Below are 14,322 nucleotides of genomic sequence, written 5' to 3' on the forward strand. Positions count from 1 at the left end.
GGTGGAGACTGAGAAAAAACTCTGACTCTAGAGAGCCAATAGGAGCCCTGGCCATGTGACCTTAGCCTCAGTATTTGAATAACAAAGCAGGAAAGAAAGAAAGACCTTCTGTGCCGTATGGAATCCTAGCAGCCACAAAGCACTCGGCAATGCCAAGTATCAGAGCTCACCAGCAACTCTCACCAGAGAAGTGGTATGGCCCGATATGTATTACAGCTCACCAGCAACTCTCACCAGAGAAGTGGTATGGCTCACTTGTACTATAGCTCACCAGCAACTCTCACCAGAGAAGCGATATGGCTCACATGTAATATAGCTCACCAGCAACTCTCCCCAGAGAAGTGGTATGGCTCACGTATAATATAGCTCACCCGCAACTCTCACCAGAGAAGTGGTATGGCTCACGTATAATATAGCTCACCCGCAACTCTCACCAGCGAAGTGGTATGGCTCACTTGTCTTATAGCTCACCAGCAACTCTCACCAGAGAAGTGGTATGGCCCACTTAAGATTTTATATATATTCCATCAACTGAGCTTACCAGCAACTTCTCACCAGAAAAGTGTTAAATCATATTTAAGGTTTTATAGATATTCCAGCAACTGAGCTCAGCCACAACTCTCACCAGAGAAGTGGTATGGCGTATTAAGGTTTTATAGATAGATTCCAGCAATTGAGCTCACCAGCAACCACCAGAGAAGTGATATAGACCACGTAAAGTTCTGTATATATATAGTATTGTTCCACGAATCGTAAAGGAATGAATACACTTCCTACTGAATACACTTCCTACTTAATAAAAGAAGCTAAAGAGTAGAGAGAACATGGGAGGGGCCTGGTCCGGTCCGGAGGGACTAAAGGAAAGCAAATTAGCAGGTAAGATCTAATTTCTCCTTCCTTAGCGTCCCTCCGGACCGGACCAGGATTGGACTGATGGGAAGTACCAAAGCAGTAATCTGAAGGGAGGGACCCTATGAAAACTGCATAGGCCACCTGGCGACAACTAACATGTAGTGTGTCCCAATGAGCAAAATAAAATGAAACTAGGACTAAGTTGCCAACTTACCAATGTGCACCGAGAGCACCAAAAATCGCCATAGTAAGAATAGAGCCCGCTTCTGAAGTTGTGGAATATGTTGTAATACGCTGTGGAACTGCCCTCTCAGCGAGAAGAGAAATAGACATTCTCATTTCCTTGATCCTTCGTGATATAGCGGGTTAGAAACAATGAAAAACTTTTACGCCTACTGGCTAGAAGGACAAAACCAATAAGAAAAAACCGATTGGGAAAGGTGAAAACTTTAAACTACAGCAGACCGAAAAGAAGTTACCAGCCGTAGAAGTATTCCACACATAGATCTACTTGCTGCCATGGTTACTAGGAAACACTGCTTGAAGAGGAAAACTTTATAGAAAAAGTTATGGCTACTAGAAAACAGAACTTTAAGAGTCTGTTCACCTAGTTCACCTAGCTGGTGGACGAAGCGGGGGGTACAGATGCAGGACTCCTTTAAGAAACCGCTTTGACAGTGGATGCTGCATAAGCGTGCGGTTGTCAACAGTATCATGCATCATTGATAGAGCTGCCCAATGAACTCTAATGGATGAGTAAGACAGACAAGATTTCGCAAGATGCAGAAGACATTCCAAAACATGCAAAATGGATATGGTTTGTGGAATGAAGTGGCGAGAGGAGCACCACAGAGTGAACTGTCGCCACTTTGATTCATAGGACTTTAATGTAGATTTCTGTCTGGAAGCAATTAAAACTTGAAGTACTTCCTGCGAAAATATCAAAGATGTTGCGGACCCAGTAACCACGCCATAAATTTGAGTGACTGGGGGTCCGGATGTAGAAGGGTGCCTTGGTTCTGCGTAAACACCTAGTGAGATGACGGAAGAAACGCATAAAGAAGGTTGAAAAACCCCTGCTGGACGTTGGCATCTGTCCCTGCCCCCGTCAAGACTGTTGCTGAACGGAAGAAGCAAGAAATGTTTGTGAGCCTGAAGGCAAAAAGAGATAGCCCTGAAGTGTCGCAGTGAGGAAGTAAGGCTGAAAAAATGAGAGTCCATTCACCTAAATGCAGGGTGACACAACTAAGAAAAAATGAGTACAAACTCAAGAGTATACTCTTAACTCCTCCTTGGCGGATGACATAACCCATTGCCATGGCAAGGACCAACATAGCTCTCTCCGCCTTGTTTGTCAGTAGGGAAAACAAAATTGCTGAGGTCCCCCAGAAAAAAAAAAAATATATACAAACAAGCTTCTGCCAAAAAGTGTACTGCACGAAGCATCCCAATGACAGAACTAAGGTTCTTGAGATAACTAGATGACACTTAAATAGCGCGATTGATGACCCTGAGATTCGCAATAGGATGAAGGAAAATTCCTTCTTGGGCATTAGAAAGTAAAATTGCACTCTGCAGAATAGAGCGAGGAAATGGCCGAAGGCCCAAGGTCACCAAGAAAAATATAAACTGGGATGTTTGCAGAGGAGACAAAAGACTGTGCGCCAACCTGACTAAACAAAGAGAAAATCAGAGATATCTGATGAGAGATCAAATGAGAGGCCTGGCTACAATCACCACCCAACCCAGAGACTGTAAGAAATGCAACACCCGGTGCGTGACCTGAGAACTCTGCTGATAAGACTTTCTCCAATTAGGCAGTCGTCTAGGTAAGAATGAAATGACCCTAAGAGCGTAATGAACATCCTCTTAGATCTATAAAAGAACGGAAGAGAGAGTACTGCTGAAAATGACCGGTTAATGCATAAGCAAAAAACTAGCCATTCTCTGGATCCTGAGGAGAAGAGGAAGGGTGACCAAGGACACCAGTTAAATAGGGCTACAAACTCCAACCCTATCTCTATGGCGTTCCATAGTTGGGTAAGTTCTGAATATAGAAAGTTCTGAATATAGGAGTCCACCAGCTATGGTAGTACGCTCCGGAAAGAAAAAAATTGTCCCAGTATGAACGTCTGATTCACCGGCCTGTAATTTCTTGGATCTCCCTAATCCACATACCACTAATCCACGTACCACGGTCATGCGTCCTCCCTCACTGAGATGTAGATTGTAAGCTCCTTTGAGCAGGGAACGTCCTTCTTTGTTAATTTGTACAGCGCTGCGTAACTCTAGTAGCGCTCTAGAAATGTTAAGTAGTAGTAGTAGTAGTAGTACTAGACTCACACCCAATAGATATGAATGTTGAGCTTGTTTCAGGTTAAAACACCGAACCTAGGCCCAGGGTCCCCAGTGTTCCTAGTGGTGAACAGCCATGGCAAATATTGTATGCGTTAGTTTGCAGAATTACTGCAAAGCCTTGCTTTTGCAGCAGAGATTTCTGTTCGATACTCTCGTGAGAGGTTTTTTTTTTTTTTTAACTTTAATGCTGTTCTGGCTGTAGAAAGGTGGACATTTGAGCTTCCCCAGAATGGCAAAACTTATGTACCTATGCCCATTAGATATGAATGCTGGACTTGATGGACTTTAGGCCTTACCCAGCATAACCATACTTATGTACCTATGGCATAAATACACAGGAAGTGAGTGAATCCCCTTCCAATTGAAAGAACACTCTGGAGTGAAGGCGCATAGAATGAAAATGAAAAAGGACAAACTTGGAAATTACCTGTAACGAAAAAAAATGAAGTTGTGCCACAGCCACTTGGTGAAGGCAGTGTAGACAAGACTGCATCTGAATTCAAGAAAGCTTGATATAACATCAGGTCTCTAAGGAAGAGGAAGAGATAGCAGATGGTATGTATAGGCATACTGGACCAAACCAGGATGTTTATAATCTGCCAATGCTGAACGATAGAGTAGAGACAAACACGAGTAGATGGTTTGAGGACCGTCCACTATCTTTAAGTGAAAGGATGACTTTATTCTCTAAGTGACCATATGTCCTGTAAAAACCAGAAGAAAGCTAAAATGAAATATGAGAGGCTTCAAGGCAGTTGGAAAAGAAGGGAAGACATGAATAAAGCATGCCTGCTAAGGCAGCTGAGTGATTGGGAGCTTGGTAGACAGGACTGTCCCTCAGAGAATATGAAAGAGCTGATATATCCCCATGGCATCTGAACAATAAACTGTATGCCTCTAGAGAAGGCTTCGTAAAGTCGGAAAAAGAAAACACTGTATAACACTACAGCCATTGAGAGTGATTGTCTGTTAAGTTCTTAAAACACTATATAACATCATAGGCATGGAGTAAAATGCTTGAAAAGAACTAAGATATTATGGTCAGAATTGCAAAGTATCAATCAATTGACTCTTAGACAATGTAGTCCTATTCACCAGGGAATGAGAAAGACAGAAATTTACTCTATGCCTATAGAGAAAGTTTCTAAAGTTCTTAAAACACTGTATAATACTACAGCTATTGAGGAAAATGCTTGAAATGAATTATGATATTATGATAAGATGTAGATTTTCCACCAGGCAATGAAAAATGACTGAGCACCAGAAAAAACTAGTGTTAACAGCCCTGTGATACATAGAAATTTAAAAGAAGAAAAGCTTGTTATACATCCATATATGAAAGGAGCCCCCTTTCAACCAAATATTGCCTGCTGATGTGAAGAGCATTTTAGAATACGCCGTTCAGCACATACAAAAGTGTACACATCTTGGAGCCGAACTGCTCTATGAACTGCAGCCTTACCTTCAGCAGAGAGATCCCTGACTGATAAGATGGAGGGAGAAACAAAATGGCCGCCGTTCGCGCCACTGGCCCTGTGGCGATCGTCGACAGCGTGCCCGACACCTCCGAACAAGCGGAGCTCAGTGGAACGGCGAAGAAACAACAGCCGGCGAAAAAGGCCCCGAAAAAACCGGAGGCAGCACCGGACCCGAAGAAACCTTGAAGGGAGAGCAAAATTTACACGTTCCGGTTGCGTGAACTGCGCGACGCTGACCGACAGCAGCTGTTTGAACTTTTAAGCCATATCGGAAAAAACAGGTGGCCGCGCTTACGCGGTTCGCACCTTTCTTTTTTTTTTTTTTTCATTTGTTTAAACTGCCGCCGCCAAAACGCAAGAAAATGGAGGAAATTAAATCTGACGAGAAAAATCGCTGTTTAAAGTCACAGACACTGAATTATTTTCTTCTGTTTTTTTTTTTTTTTTTTTTATAACCCCTCAATCATAATAAAACACTGGAGCTGCCTGCTCGTTAGAAGTCTGGGGAAAGAAAGGCTGCTTCTTTGAATTTCCTTTTATTTGATTTAATTCTTTTAAAGCAGCTGCCTGTTAAAAGTGGCTGCCTCTCCCAAAGACGGTACACCTTTCCAGAGAAAGGGACGGCCCTTCCCTGCTAAGCCAGGGAGATGGGGAGGAAGAGGGGTGGACTCGAGACACCCGAGTTTAACACCCCCGAGGCTGTCAAAGAAAGAAGAGAAAGGAAACCCTGTCAAGCCTCTAAATAAGATTCCAGGCACAGAAGAATTATCACAAATATCTGTAATATCTAAAGAGAAAAGGAGAGAGACTAATGGGCTCACTTCCTACCTGCTGGGAGACTGAGAAAATACTGAGGCTAAGGTCACATGGCCAGGGCTCCTATTGGCTCTCTAGAGTCAGAGTTTTTTCTCAGTCTCCACCTGCTGGTAGGCGAGCACAACCCATCAGTCCAATCCTGGTCCGGTCCGGAGGGACGCTAAGGAAGGGCTTGTTATGTTATGGTCACACCTCTTCTTAAGAAGGCTTCACTCGACCCTACTTGTCCCTCTAATTACCGACCCATCTCCCTCCTCCCTTTTCTCTCCAAATTACTTGAGCGTGCTTGTTCACCACCGCTGCCTTGATTTTCTCTCCTCACATGCTATTCTTGACCCACTACAATCTGGTTTTCGCCCTCTCCACTCAACCGAAACTGCACTTACTAAAGTCTCCAATGACCTATTACTGGCTAAATCCAGAGGTCTCTATTCCATCCTCATTCTTCTTGATCTTTCCGCTGCTTTTGACACTGTCGATCACAGCATACTCCTCGATACCCTGTCCTCACTTGGATTCCAGGGCTCTGTCCTTTCCTGGTTCTCTTCCTACCTCTCCCTCCACACCTTGTGTTCACTCTGGTGGATCCTCTTCTACTTCTATCCCTCTGCCTGTCGGCGTACCTCATGGTTCTTTTCTTGGTCCCCTCCTCTTTTCTATCTACACTTCTTCCCTTGGTTCATTAATCTCATCCCATGGCTTTTTCTACCATCTCTATGCTGATGACTCCCAAATCTACCTTGCGATCCCTGATATCTCACCTTGCATCCAAACCAAAGTTTCAGCGTGCTTGTCTGACATTGCTGTCTGGATGTCTCAACACCACCTGAAATTAAACATGACCAAAACCGAGCTTCTCATTTTTCCCCCCAAACCCACCTCCCCACTCCCCCTGTTTTCTATTTCTATTGATGGCTCTCTCATTCTCCCTGTCTCCTCAGCTCAAAACCTTGGGGTCATCTTTGACTCTTCTCTCTCCTTCTCTGCTCATATCCAGCAGATCGCCAAGACCTGTCATTTCTTTCTTTACAACATCCGTAAAATCTGCCCCTTTCTTTCCGAGCACTCTACCAAAACCCTCATACACACCCTTGTCACATCTCATTTAGACTACTGCAATCTGCTTCTTGCTGGCCTCCCACTTAGTCACCTCTTCCCTCTCCAATCGGTTCAAAACTCTGCTGCCCGTCTCGTCTTCCGCCAGGGTCGCTTTACTCATACTACCCCCTCTCCTCAAGTCGCTTCACTGGCTCCCTATCCGTTTTCGCATCCTGTTCAAACTTCTTCTACTAACCTATAAATGTACTCACTCTGCTGCTCCCCTGTATCTCTCCACACTTGTCCTTCCCTACACTCCTTCCCGTGCACGCCGCTCCATGGATAAATCCTTCTAATCTGTTCTCTTCTCCACTACTGCCAACTCCAGACTTCGCGCCTTCTGTCTTGCTGCACCCTATGCCTGGAATAAACTTCCTGATCCCCTACGTCTTGCCCCATCCTTGGCCACCTTTAAATCTAGACTGAAAGCCCACCTCTAACATTGCTTTTGACTCGTAACCACTTGTAACCACTCGCCTCCACCTACCCTCCTCTCCTCCTTCCTGTACAGATTAATTGATTACTTTATTTTTTGTCTATTAGATTGTAAGCTCTTTGAGCAGGGACTGTCTTTCTTCTATGTTTGTGCAGCGCTGCGTACGCCTTGTAGCGTTATAGAAATGCTAAATAGTAGTAGTAGTAGTAATGTTCTCTCAGATGCAGAACCTAGGCCTTCTGTTTTACCTGATGACACTAGGAATGCTTAGCTATCACCCATACCTGATCAACAGGAAGCCCATTTTTTTTCTCATGCTGGAGCACTGCTTTCTGTAGAACAATCAGAGGAACAAAGACTTAATTCTTACCTGGATTCGGTCATCATGGCAGATGCCTGATAGAGAAGCTGGGTTTGATGGTCAGTGTTGAATGCTCGAGCACATGCCACATTATCTAGAACATCACTGCCTGATAAACCATACCTGGAAAAGGAGTGACAGGAAAGGCTGTTTCGATGAAAAGCTCCCAGAGTTCAGCTTCAGACACTAACTTTTAGCACCTTTTTCAATGTTATCATCCCTAGATGAATGTAAACATACATGCAATCTTCAGCATTGATAACAGACGAATGGTGTACAATGAACTTCAATACATAAGAAGGAAGTGCTCTTATGAAAAAGTCACCATCTGTAGTTCTCGCTAGTCTGTAAACTAATGACTTATTTTACATGGTAGTAGACACTGTCAATGTCTCATTTTGAGGATCAGGTGTCACACAGTAGAACATCTGAGTTTGTGTCCCTGTCACCGTGGGCACCACACCTCTAGCTTCTCCGTTCCTTCTCTGGGTCACAGAGTAGCAAATTACTATTATTTTTTACCCTACTGCTTTAGGAATTACTTTGCATATAATACTAATGAAAATCAAACAACTGAGTTTTTACTTACAGACTATGTTGGTATGTAACAGCAAAAATGACAGAAGCTGGTGACAGTAAGCACTAATTGTACTAAGGTGCATGCTGACAGAGTGGTTTTTGAACTGAACTGAAATATGCAGAAGCTATTCAACCAGTTTTAGTGTGGGACAAGAAAAGATGTGCAAGATCTAGCTCAAGGTTTGACAGAGTCATGCAAACAAGCTTTTTATAGTTTTTTTTGTTTGTTTGAAATACAGTGTACGTAGGTTCCAGGCAAATTTATTTTATTATATTTATATTTTGCCTGCCTACCTTCCTGGGCATTTTACAAGTATACTTACGTAATCAGATAAAACCAAGACAAACAGAAAAACCATAAAAACACAATCTACAAAAAGCTTTCCTGTAACAAATCAACATGCAGGCAAACTGCTGTAAACACTTGAAAAAAATACACTTTCAGAGCCAGCAATAAGATATCTAACAGGTATCATGCTTGGCTATTGTTCTATAGCAAAGTAGGCCAGGCCCTGAAACCTCATATAAGCTGCATCATGGCTCTGCGCTGAAGAACCCAAATGAAAAAAAAAAAATTTTTTTTTTTACAGGAATTAAGTATAAAGGCTGAAGGATGATGAAGATAGAATTGTAAGAACAAGAAAAGTATATTCTCCAAAAATTATCTGACAGCCATTTTCAAGTCTAGTTAGCAGGATAGAAAACACAAAACTGAGGGGACTACTGTGCATGGGAAGGGCCATGCATACTGAGAACTTTACACCAATACTGAGCTCTGGGAAAGCTGACCACGTCATACACTTGTGGGCCTGATTCAGTGCTGCTCATCAACAAAAAATAAAACAACAAAAAAAAAAGATTTAGCTGTAATATTTGTCAGGATATACATAAGTAACTCAAGTACATGAACGCACCTTTCAGCAACAGCAAGCAGACGTTCAGGTCTAAAGGTACCTTCAGTGTCAATGTACATGGCCTTTCCTTCACCTCCACCTCGGTCAATGGGGAGCTAAAAGGAAAAATGGAAAGCAGAGAGTAGAAGCGTCAAATTACAGACTGCAATATATTAGGCCTACTGTGGAGAGGTGGGGCAGGACATAAAGCCGTTCTTTCAGAACCAGCAATAATGAAGAGCCCATAGAAACAAATCTTGGGCTCTCGAGTGCACAGAACATTATTTGCTTTGCAGTCTAAAACAGCTCTTAATAGCCTTGCCAAATCTATAATTAACATTATATGGGTTTTTTTTTTTGGTTTGCTTTTTTAATTGTTCTGAAGTTCAAAATCTATTAGCAGATTCAGTGTCCCTTGTCTATAATTTTAGCTATAAGCTATAAAGTTTTACTTCAGGTATACTGCACTATTTCCCATCCCCCATCTCTCTTTTCCTATCAGTCACATGAAGGAATTTCTGGCTGGTCACATGCTCTGATGGTGAAAATGTTGCTAAGGCAACTGGCAACTCAGATACCTGGTATATCCTGTAACAAAAGTGATTTACTGAGAAAAGATATGGCAAGGACCAATTGCAAGTCTCCAGCACATATGCAGCAACTATGATTGGTCCAGGGTAGAGGAGAGGTGGATGCTCACCACAGCCTACAAAACCACGCTGCAGACAAAGGAACTCTGAAATAGTCAGGATGGCAGGAGAGTTTCATGTTCTTGCCACAGCCTACTTCCAGGGGGAGTACTCCCCCCCCCCCCCTTGGTAGAAACTAATTCTCTATAACTATGAATCTTTCTTTCATTCTTTCTTTCTCTGCCTTCTCTCTGTTCTGTGACCTTTGTATGAGGAACAAACTTTTCTTCCTTCTTCATATAATTAGTCTAATTACTTATAATTACCAGAGGTACTGATGAAAAAATGAAAAACAGGAAACTAAAAATGAAAAACAGGAAACAGCATAAAGGTCCAAGTCAGGAGCTGAATAAGGTAAAATAAGGGCTTACCTGATAATTTTCTTTTCATTAGTTCTTCACACTATTCCAGGACGTGTGGGTAGTTATGTCCATCAACCATCAGGTGGAGACAGAAAACCCAGAAATGTGCTACATGTATTTTCTCAGCCAGCCCAGTTCTCTAATATTTGCATAGACAAGCAGAAGGAATATGACCAAAGAAACACCTCCACAACAACTCTAAACAACAAACAAAACACCAGGAGAAGTTCTCCGGACTCCTCGTAGAAAGATAAGAGCATAGCAGGAAGTCCAGGTGGGCTCCTGGAACAGTGTGAAGAACTAATGGAAAAAAAATCATCATCATCAGGTAAGCCCTAATTTCTCCTTCCATTAGGTTATTCCTCACTATTCCAGGACATGTGGGATAACCAAAAGCAATCCCTAAACAGGATGGGACCCTGGCCCCACTGCATAGAGAACCAAACCCCAAACCCCACCTCCATACGGACCACAATATCCACCCGATAATGCTTTGCAAATGTATGCAGAGTTGACCATGTCGCTGCCCTGCAAATATCCACTGGGGACAATGAAGTGGATTCTGCCCAGGACGTCGCTGTCCATCATGTAGAATGAGCCTTCATCACCAAAGGGGCCCGCTTACCCTCTAGCATATACGTCAAAGCGATAGTCTCCTTTAACCTCTTGCCAACGGTGGCCTTTGATGCCATGAGGCCCAGCTTCTGTTTCCCAAAAAGGATGAAAAGGCGATCCAATATCCAGAAGTCATTAGTGACCTTGAGGTAGCGCAGAAGCACCTGGATGTCCAGAAGCCACAGGGAGGCGAACTGCACCCACTCAGGCAAAAAACACTGCCATTTCCCTTGTCACATGCATTCCTTCCTGTAGATCACATATGCCACCACTGTTACATTGTTGGACAAGATATGCACCAACTTGTTCTGCACGATGCCCAGGAAGGCTTGAAGCACCAACTGAATTGCTCTGGTCTCTAGCCTGTTAAATCTACAACGCCACCTCTTCCTAGGACCACCTACCCTGTGCCACCCCCAGCCTGTGGTGACCACTATCCAAGTCTGGGGTTTAGGAGTGTCTTCCTGAGAAGACGAGAGCTCAAACCACCAGGCCAACTCTCCCATGTAGGTCATGTAAGTCATGTAGGTCCTGAAAAGTGACCATCAGGTCAGAAGGGAATGTTGAAGAGGGCACATGAGGGGCCTGGCTTATGGGACCACTTCTATGGTTGCCACCATGAAACCCAAGACCCAATAGTCATACCAAGCTTAAGGCCTGACTATTTTAAGCAGCCTGTGACCCTGTTCCTGCAAATTCAATGCACTGACTTTCATCAGGAAGATGTGAACTTGTATGGTATGGAAGTGGACCAAGCAACTGATCCCCTGAAAGAGAACAAGCCTGCTCTTGGCACGGTTGACAACCTAGTTATGTTCTTTAACACCTGGACCACAGGCTCTGAGGCCTCAAGCAAATCCCTCCCTCAAGCCAACTTCGCCCAAATCAGCCTAAGGGTGAACCAGAATGCCTTTCTCTGTGCAGGACCACAACCATGATGGCCATCACCTTGGTTGATGGCCAAGACTAATGTCAGGAAGTATTTTTTCATGGAGAGGGTGGTGGATATGTGGAATGCCCTCACGCGAGAGGTGGTGGAGATGAAAACGGTAATGGAATTCAAACACGCGTGGGATAAACACAAAGGAATCCTGTTTAGAAAGAATGGTTCTGCGGAATCTTAGCGGAGATTGGGTGGCGACGCCGGTAATTGGGAAACGGGAGCTGGGCAGACTTCTACGGTCAATGCCCTGATCGTGACTAAATAGATAGGGATGGGCTTGAGTGTAAATTTTAAGGGGCTTCGACGTTAGCTTAAGAACTTAGTACAAGAACAGTGCTGGGCAGACTTCTTGATGCTTGATGCACTGTGATCAGGGCACCGCACTCCCTCTATTACCCTGCCAAAGCCACCCACAGTAACAGGAGCAGCAGCAATGAGGTCAGAAACTCCAGAAGTCACCCCCCCCCCCCCACCCCCATGCAGTGGGAAGGCCTATCGTTTGTTACTTTTTTTTTTTTTTTTTTTTTTTTTTTAACTGTCAGCTCACTGGTTCTGTAGGTCCCCCTCCCCCCCAATGTAGTGAGGGGAAGCCAAGGCACATCACCACACTCCTACACTCCTCCAATCTGATCCATCATAAATTGAGAGGGGGAGAGACGGCCATCCCAGGTGTAACACCCCCCACCCAACACACCACCATGAACCTGTCTCCAGTGGAATTGCTGCTTGCAAGCAGTCTTTTTTTCTACTGAATATCCAGGAAGACTTCTCCAGTTTGATTTAAGTGCGCCATTTGATATGGTTTATGAAATTTTACTGTATAAAAACTGAGCAGTTTATGAATCCTAGGATCTGTCCTGAATTGGTTTAAGAAGCATTTGTTGAATAGGAACTATACAGAATCAAAATGAAGAAAGTATTATCTTCAAGCAGGGCTCCTAATTGTGAGCTTCCTCAAGGATCAACATCACCACCTATTCTGTTTAATACCTATGAAGTGTTTTCTACAATGCACATAAAATTTTATTCCTATGCTGATATGGTGATTTTTGTGCCAATGGAAATTTGGATAAACCCTCTTAAGGTCTGGAACATTATTGGTTTATTAGAAACTTACAGTAAAGCACATGGTCTTCAACTGAACAAGAGAAAACAAAGATACTATGGTTTAACATTCTGGTGCACCAGACATTCTAAGATGGTTCTTCATATTGAAGTGGAAACTGTATCCAAAGTGTTGGGAGTTCTATTAGACACAACTTTGTCCTTTGAACCGCAGATAAACCGTGTTGTAAATATTGTACTTTTGAAATTATGTCAATTACGTGGTATTTGTTTACATTTTTACGAGGAAAATTTTCAAAAGTTTGGTTCACTCTCATTTTATCACATTTGGATTAGTCTATACTCGGGCATTTCAATGGAACTTCATTCTAAGTTGCAGCTTCTCCAGAATATGGATTTGCTATTGCTTTCTCGGTTGGCAGAAAGTCATACACAAAATAAGCTGCACTGAAATTCTTCAGGAAGCTGGGGTGAAGGGAGGGGAACTATTAATGGTGCAGAATTCAGTCTCACTAACAGCACATGGACTAGTGAGTTCAGTAAGGGAAAGACTCCAGTGCTAGGGAGCTAGGATCTTAAGCAGAACATGAAGAACAAGAGAAATAAAGAGGAGTCCGGTTCTGAGAGAGTGGGGTATTCTAAACATAGGATAATGGGAGTGAAGACTGCTAAAAACTTAGCAAGCTTGGAACGATACTTGAGCATATTTAAGTAGGAGAAAAATTAGTGGCATTTAGTTTTGATCTGCAATACAAAGTAGTTGCAACCATTTAGAAAAGATGCCTACAACTGCTCCGATTGTCTATTATTTTACAGCCACTCAGCAGAGAAATACATTCAAGAATTAGGCAATTTACTATTCCTTTATTGATTCCAAACTGAATGTGGAGTAGCAGCCTAATGGTTAGTGCAGTGGGCTTCGATCCTGGTAACCTGGGTTTGATTCCCACTACAGCTCCTTGCGACCTTGGGCACGCCACTTATCGCTCCATTGCCCAGCTACAAAAAAAAAAATTTAGATTGTGAACCCTCTAGAGAGAGAGAAAGTTCCTGCATATAATGTGTACTGCACTGCACATAATCTAGTAGTGCTACAGAAATGATTAGTAGCAGTAAAACAAGATAAACCGAGGCGTATTTTCAAATCACTTACAAAGTTCCATAGGTTATTATGTAACACTAAGTCTGAGTGCTTTGAAAATGAGCCCCATTGTATGACAAGTATAATACACAAATTACCAAGGCTGTATCAGTGAAAAGAAAAATTTTCAGCTGACATGGACCACTGTACAGAAATTCTGAAACAAACAGATGCGGAATATGTAACATTTTCTTAAGACACTCATGATTAAATTGTTCTGAATGTAGAAGCAAGTTTTGTCATTAATGAAAGAAGTGAAATGCAGAATCTCATCACTTCCTCCTAAAACTATTGAAGTTGCATACATAAAGAAAAAATAAATAAATAAAGCAGTCAGATCAGAGGAACAGTTAGCAAGAAGTATACCCTCAAACTTTACTACTCCTAAATGAGTTCAGAATAAACTGGCATTCATTATTTCAACAATACTAACACAAATATACTGTGTCTTGCTGATAAACTTTTGTAGTCTCTTTATGTTGTCATGTATTATGTGGCTCACTGTGTGAGCATGTGTACACTAAGCAAGCAGAGATGGGAGTAAACAGCAGAAAATTCTTGATGGAACTATTAGATAGGGTGCAGATATCTTCCAGTAACGTACATCTCAGACAGTTCTGCTTTTCCATTAATTAG

At 42.8% G+C, this 14,322-nt stretch overlaps 1 protein-coding gene across 3 annotated transcripts in view; it reads right to left on the reverse strand.

The window, feature by feature from the left end:
- Window positions 1-14,322, reverse strand: part of RAD51 (RAD51 recombinase) — a 37,060-nt gene that overhangs the window by 9,495 nt on the left and 13,243 nt on the right. For all 3 annotated transcript variants that reach the window (XM_030215179.1, XM_030215181.1, XM_030215180.1), the window contains exons 6-7: window positions 8,893-8,987; window positions 7,409-7,522 (exon numbers count right to left, since the gene is read on the reverse strand). In XM_030215179.1, coding sequence (XP_030071039.1) covers window positions 7,409-7,522; window positions 8,893-8,987 — 209 coding nt within the window. The remainder of the gene's footprint in view (window positions 1-7,408; window positions 7,523-8,892; window positions 8,988-14,322) is intronic.

This window comes from Microcaecilia unicolor, chromosome 9 (genome assembly GCF_901765095.1).
Source record: "Microcaecilia unicolor chromosome 9, aMicUni1.1, whole genome shotgun sequence".
NCBI classification, from domain to species: Eukaryota; Metazoa; Chordata; class Amphibia; order Gymnophiona; family Siphonopidae; genus Microcaecilia; species Microcaecilia unicolor.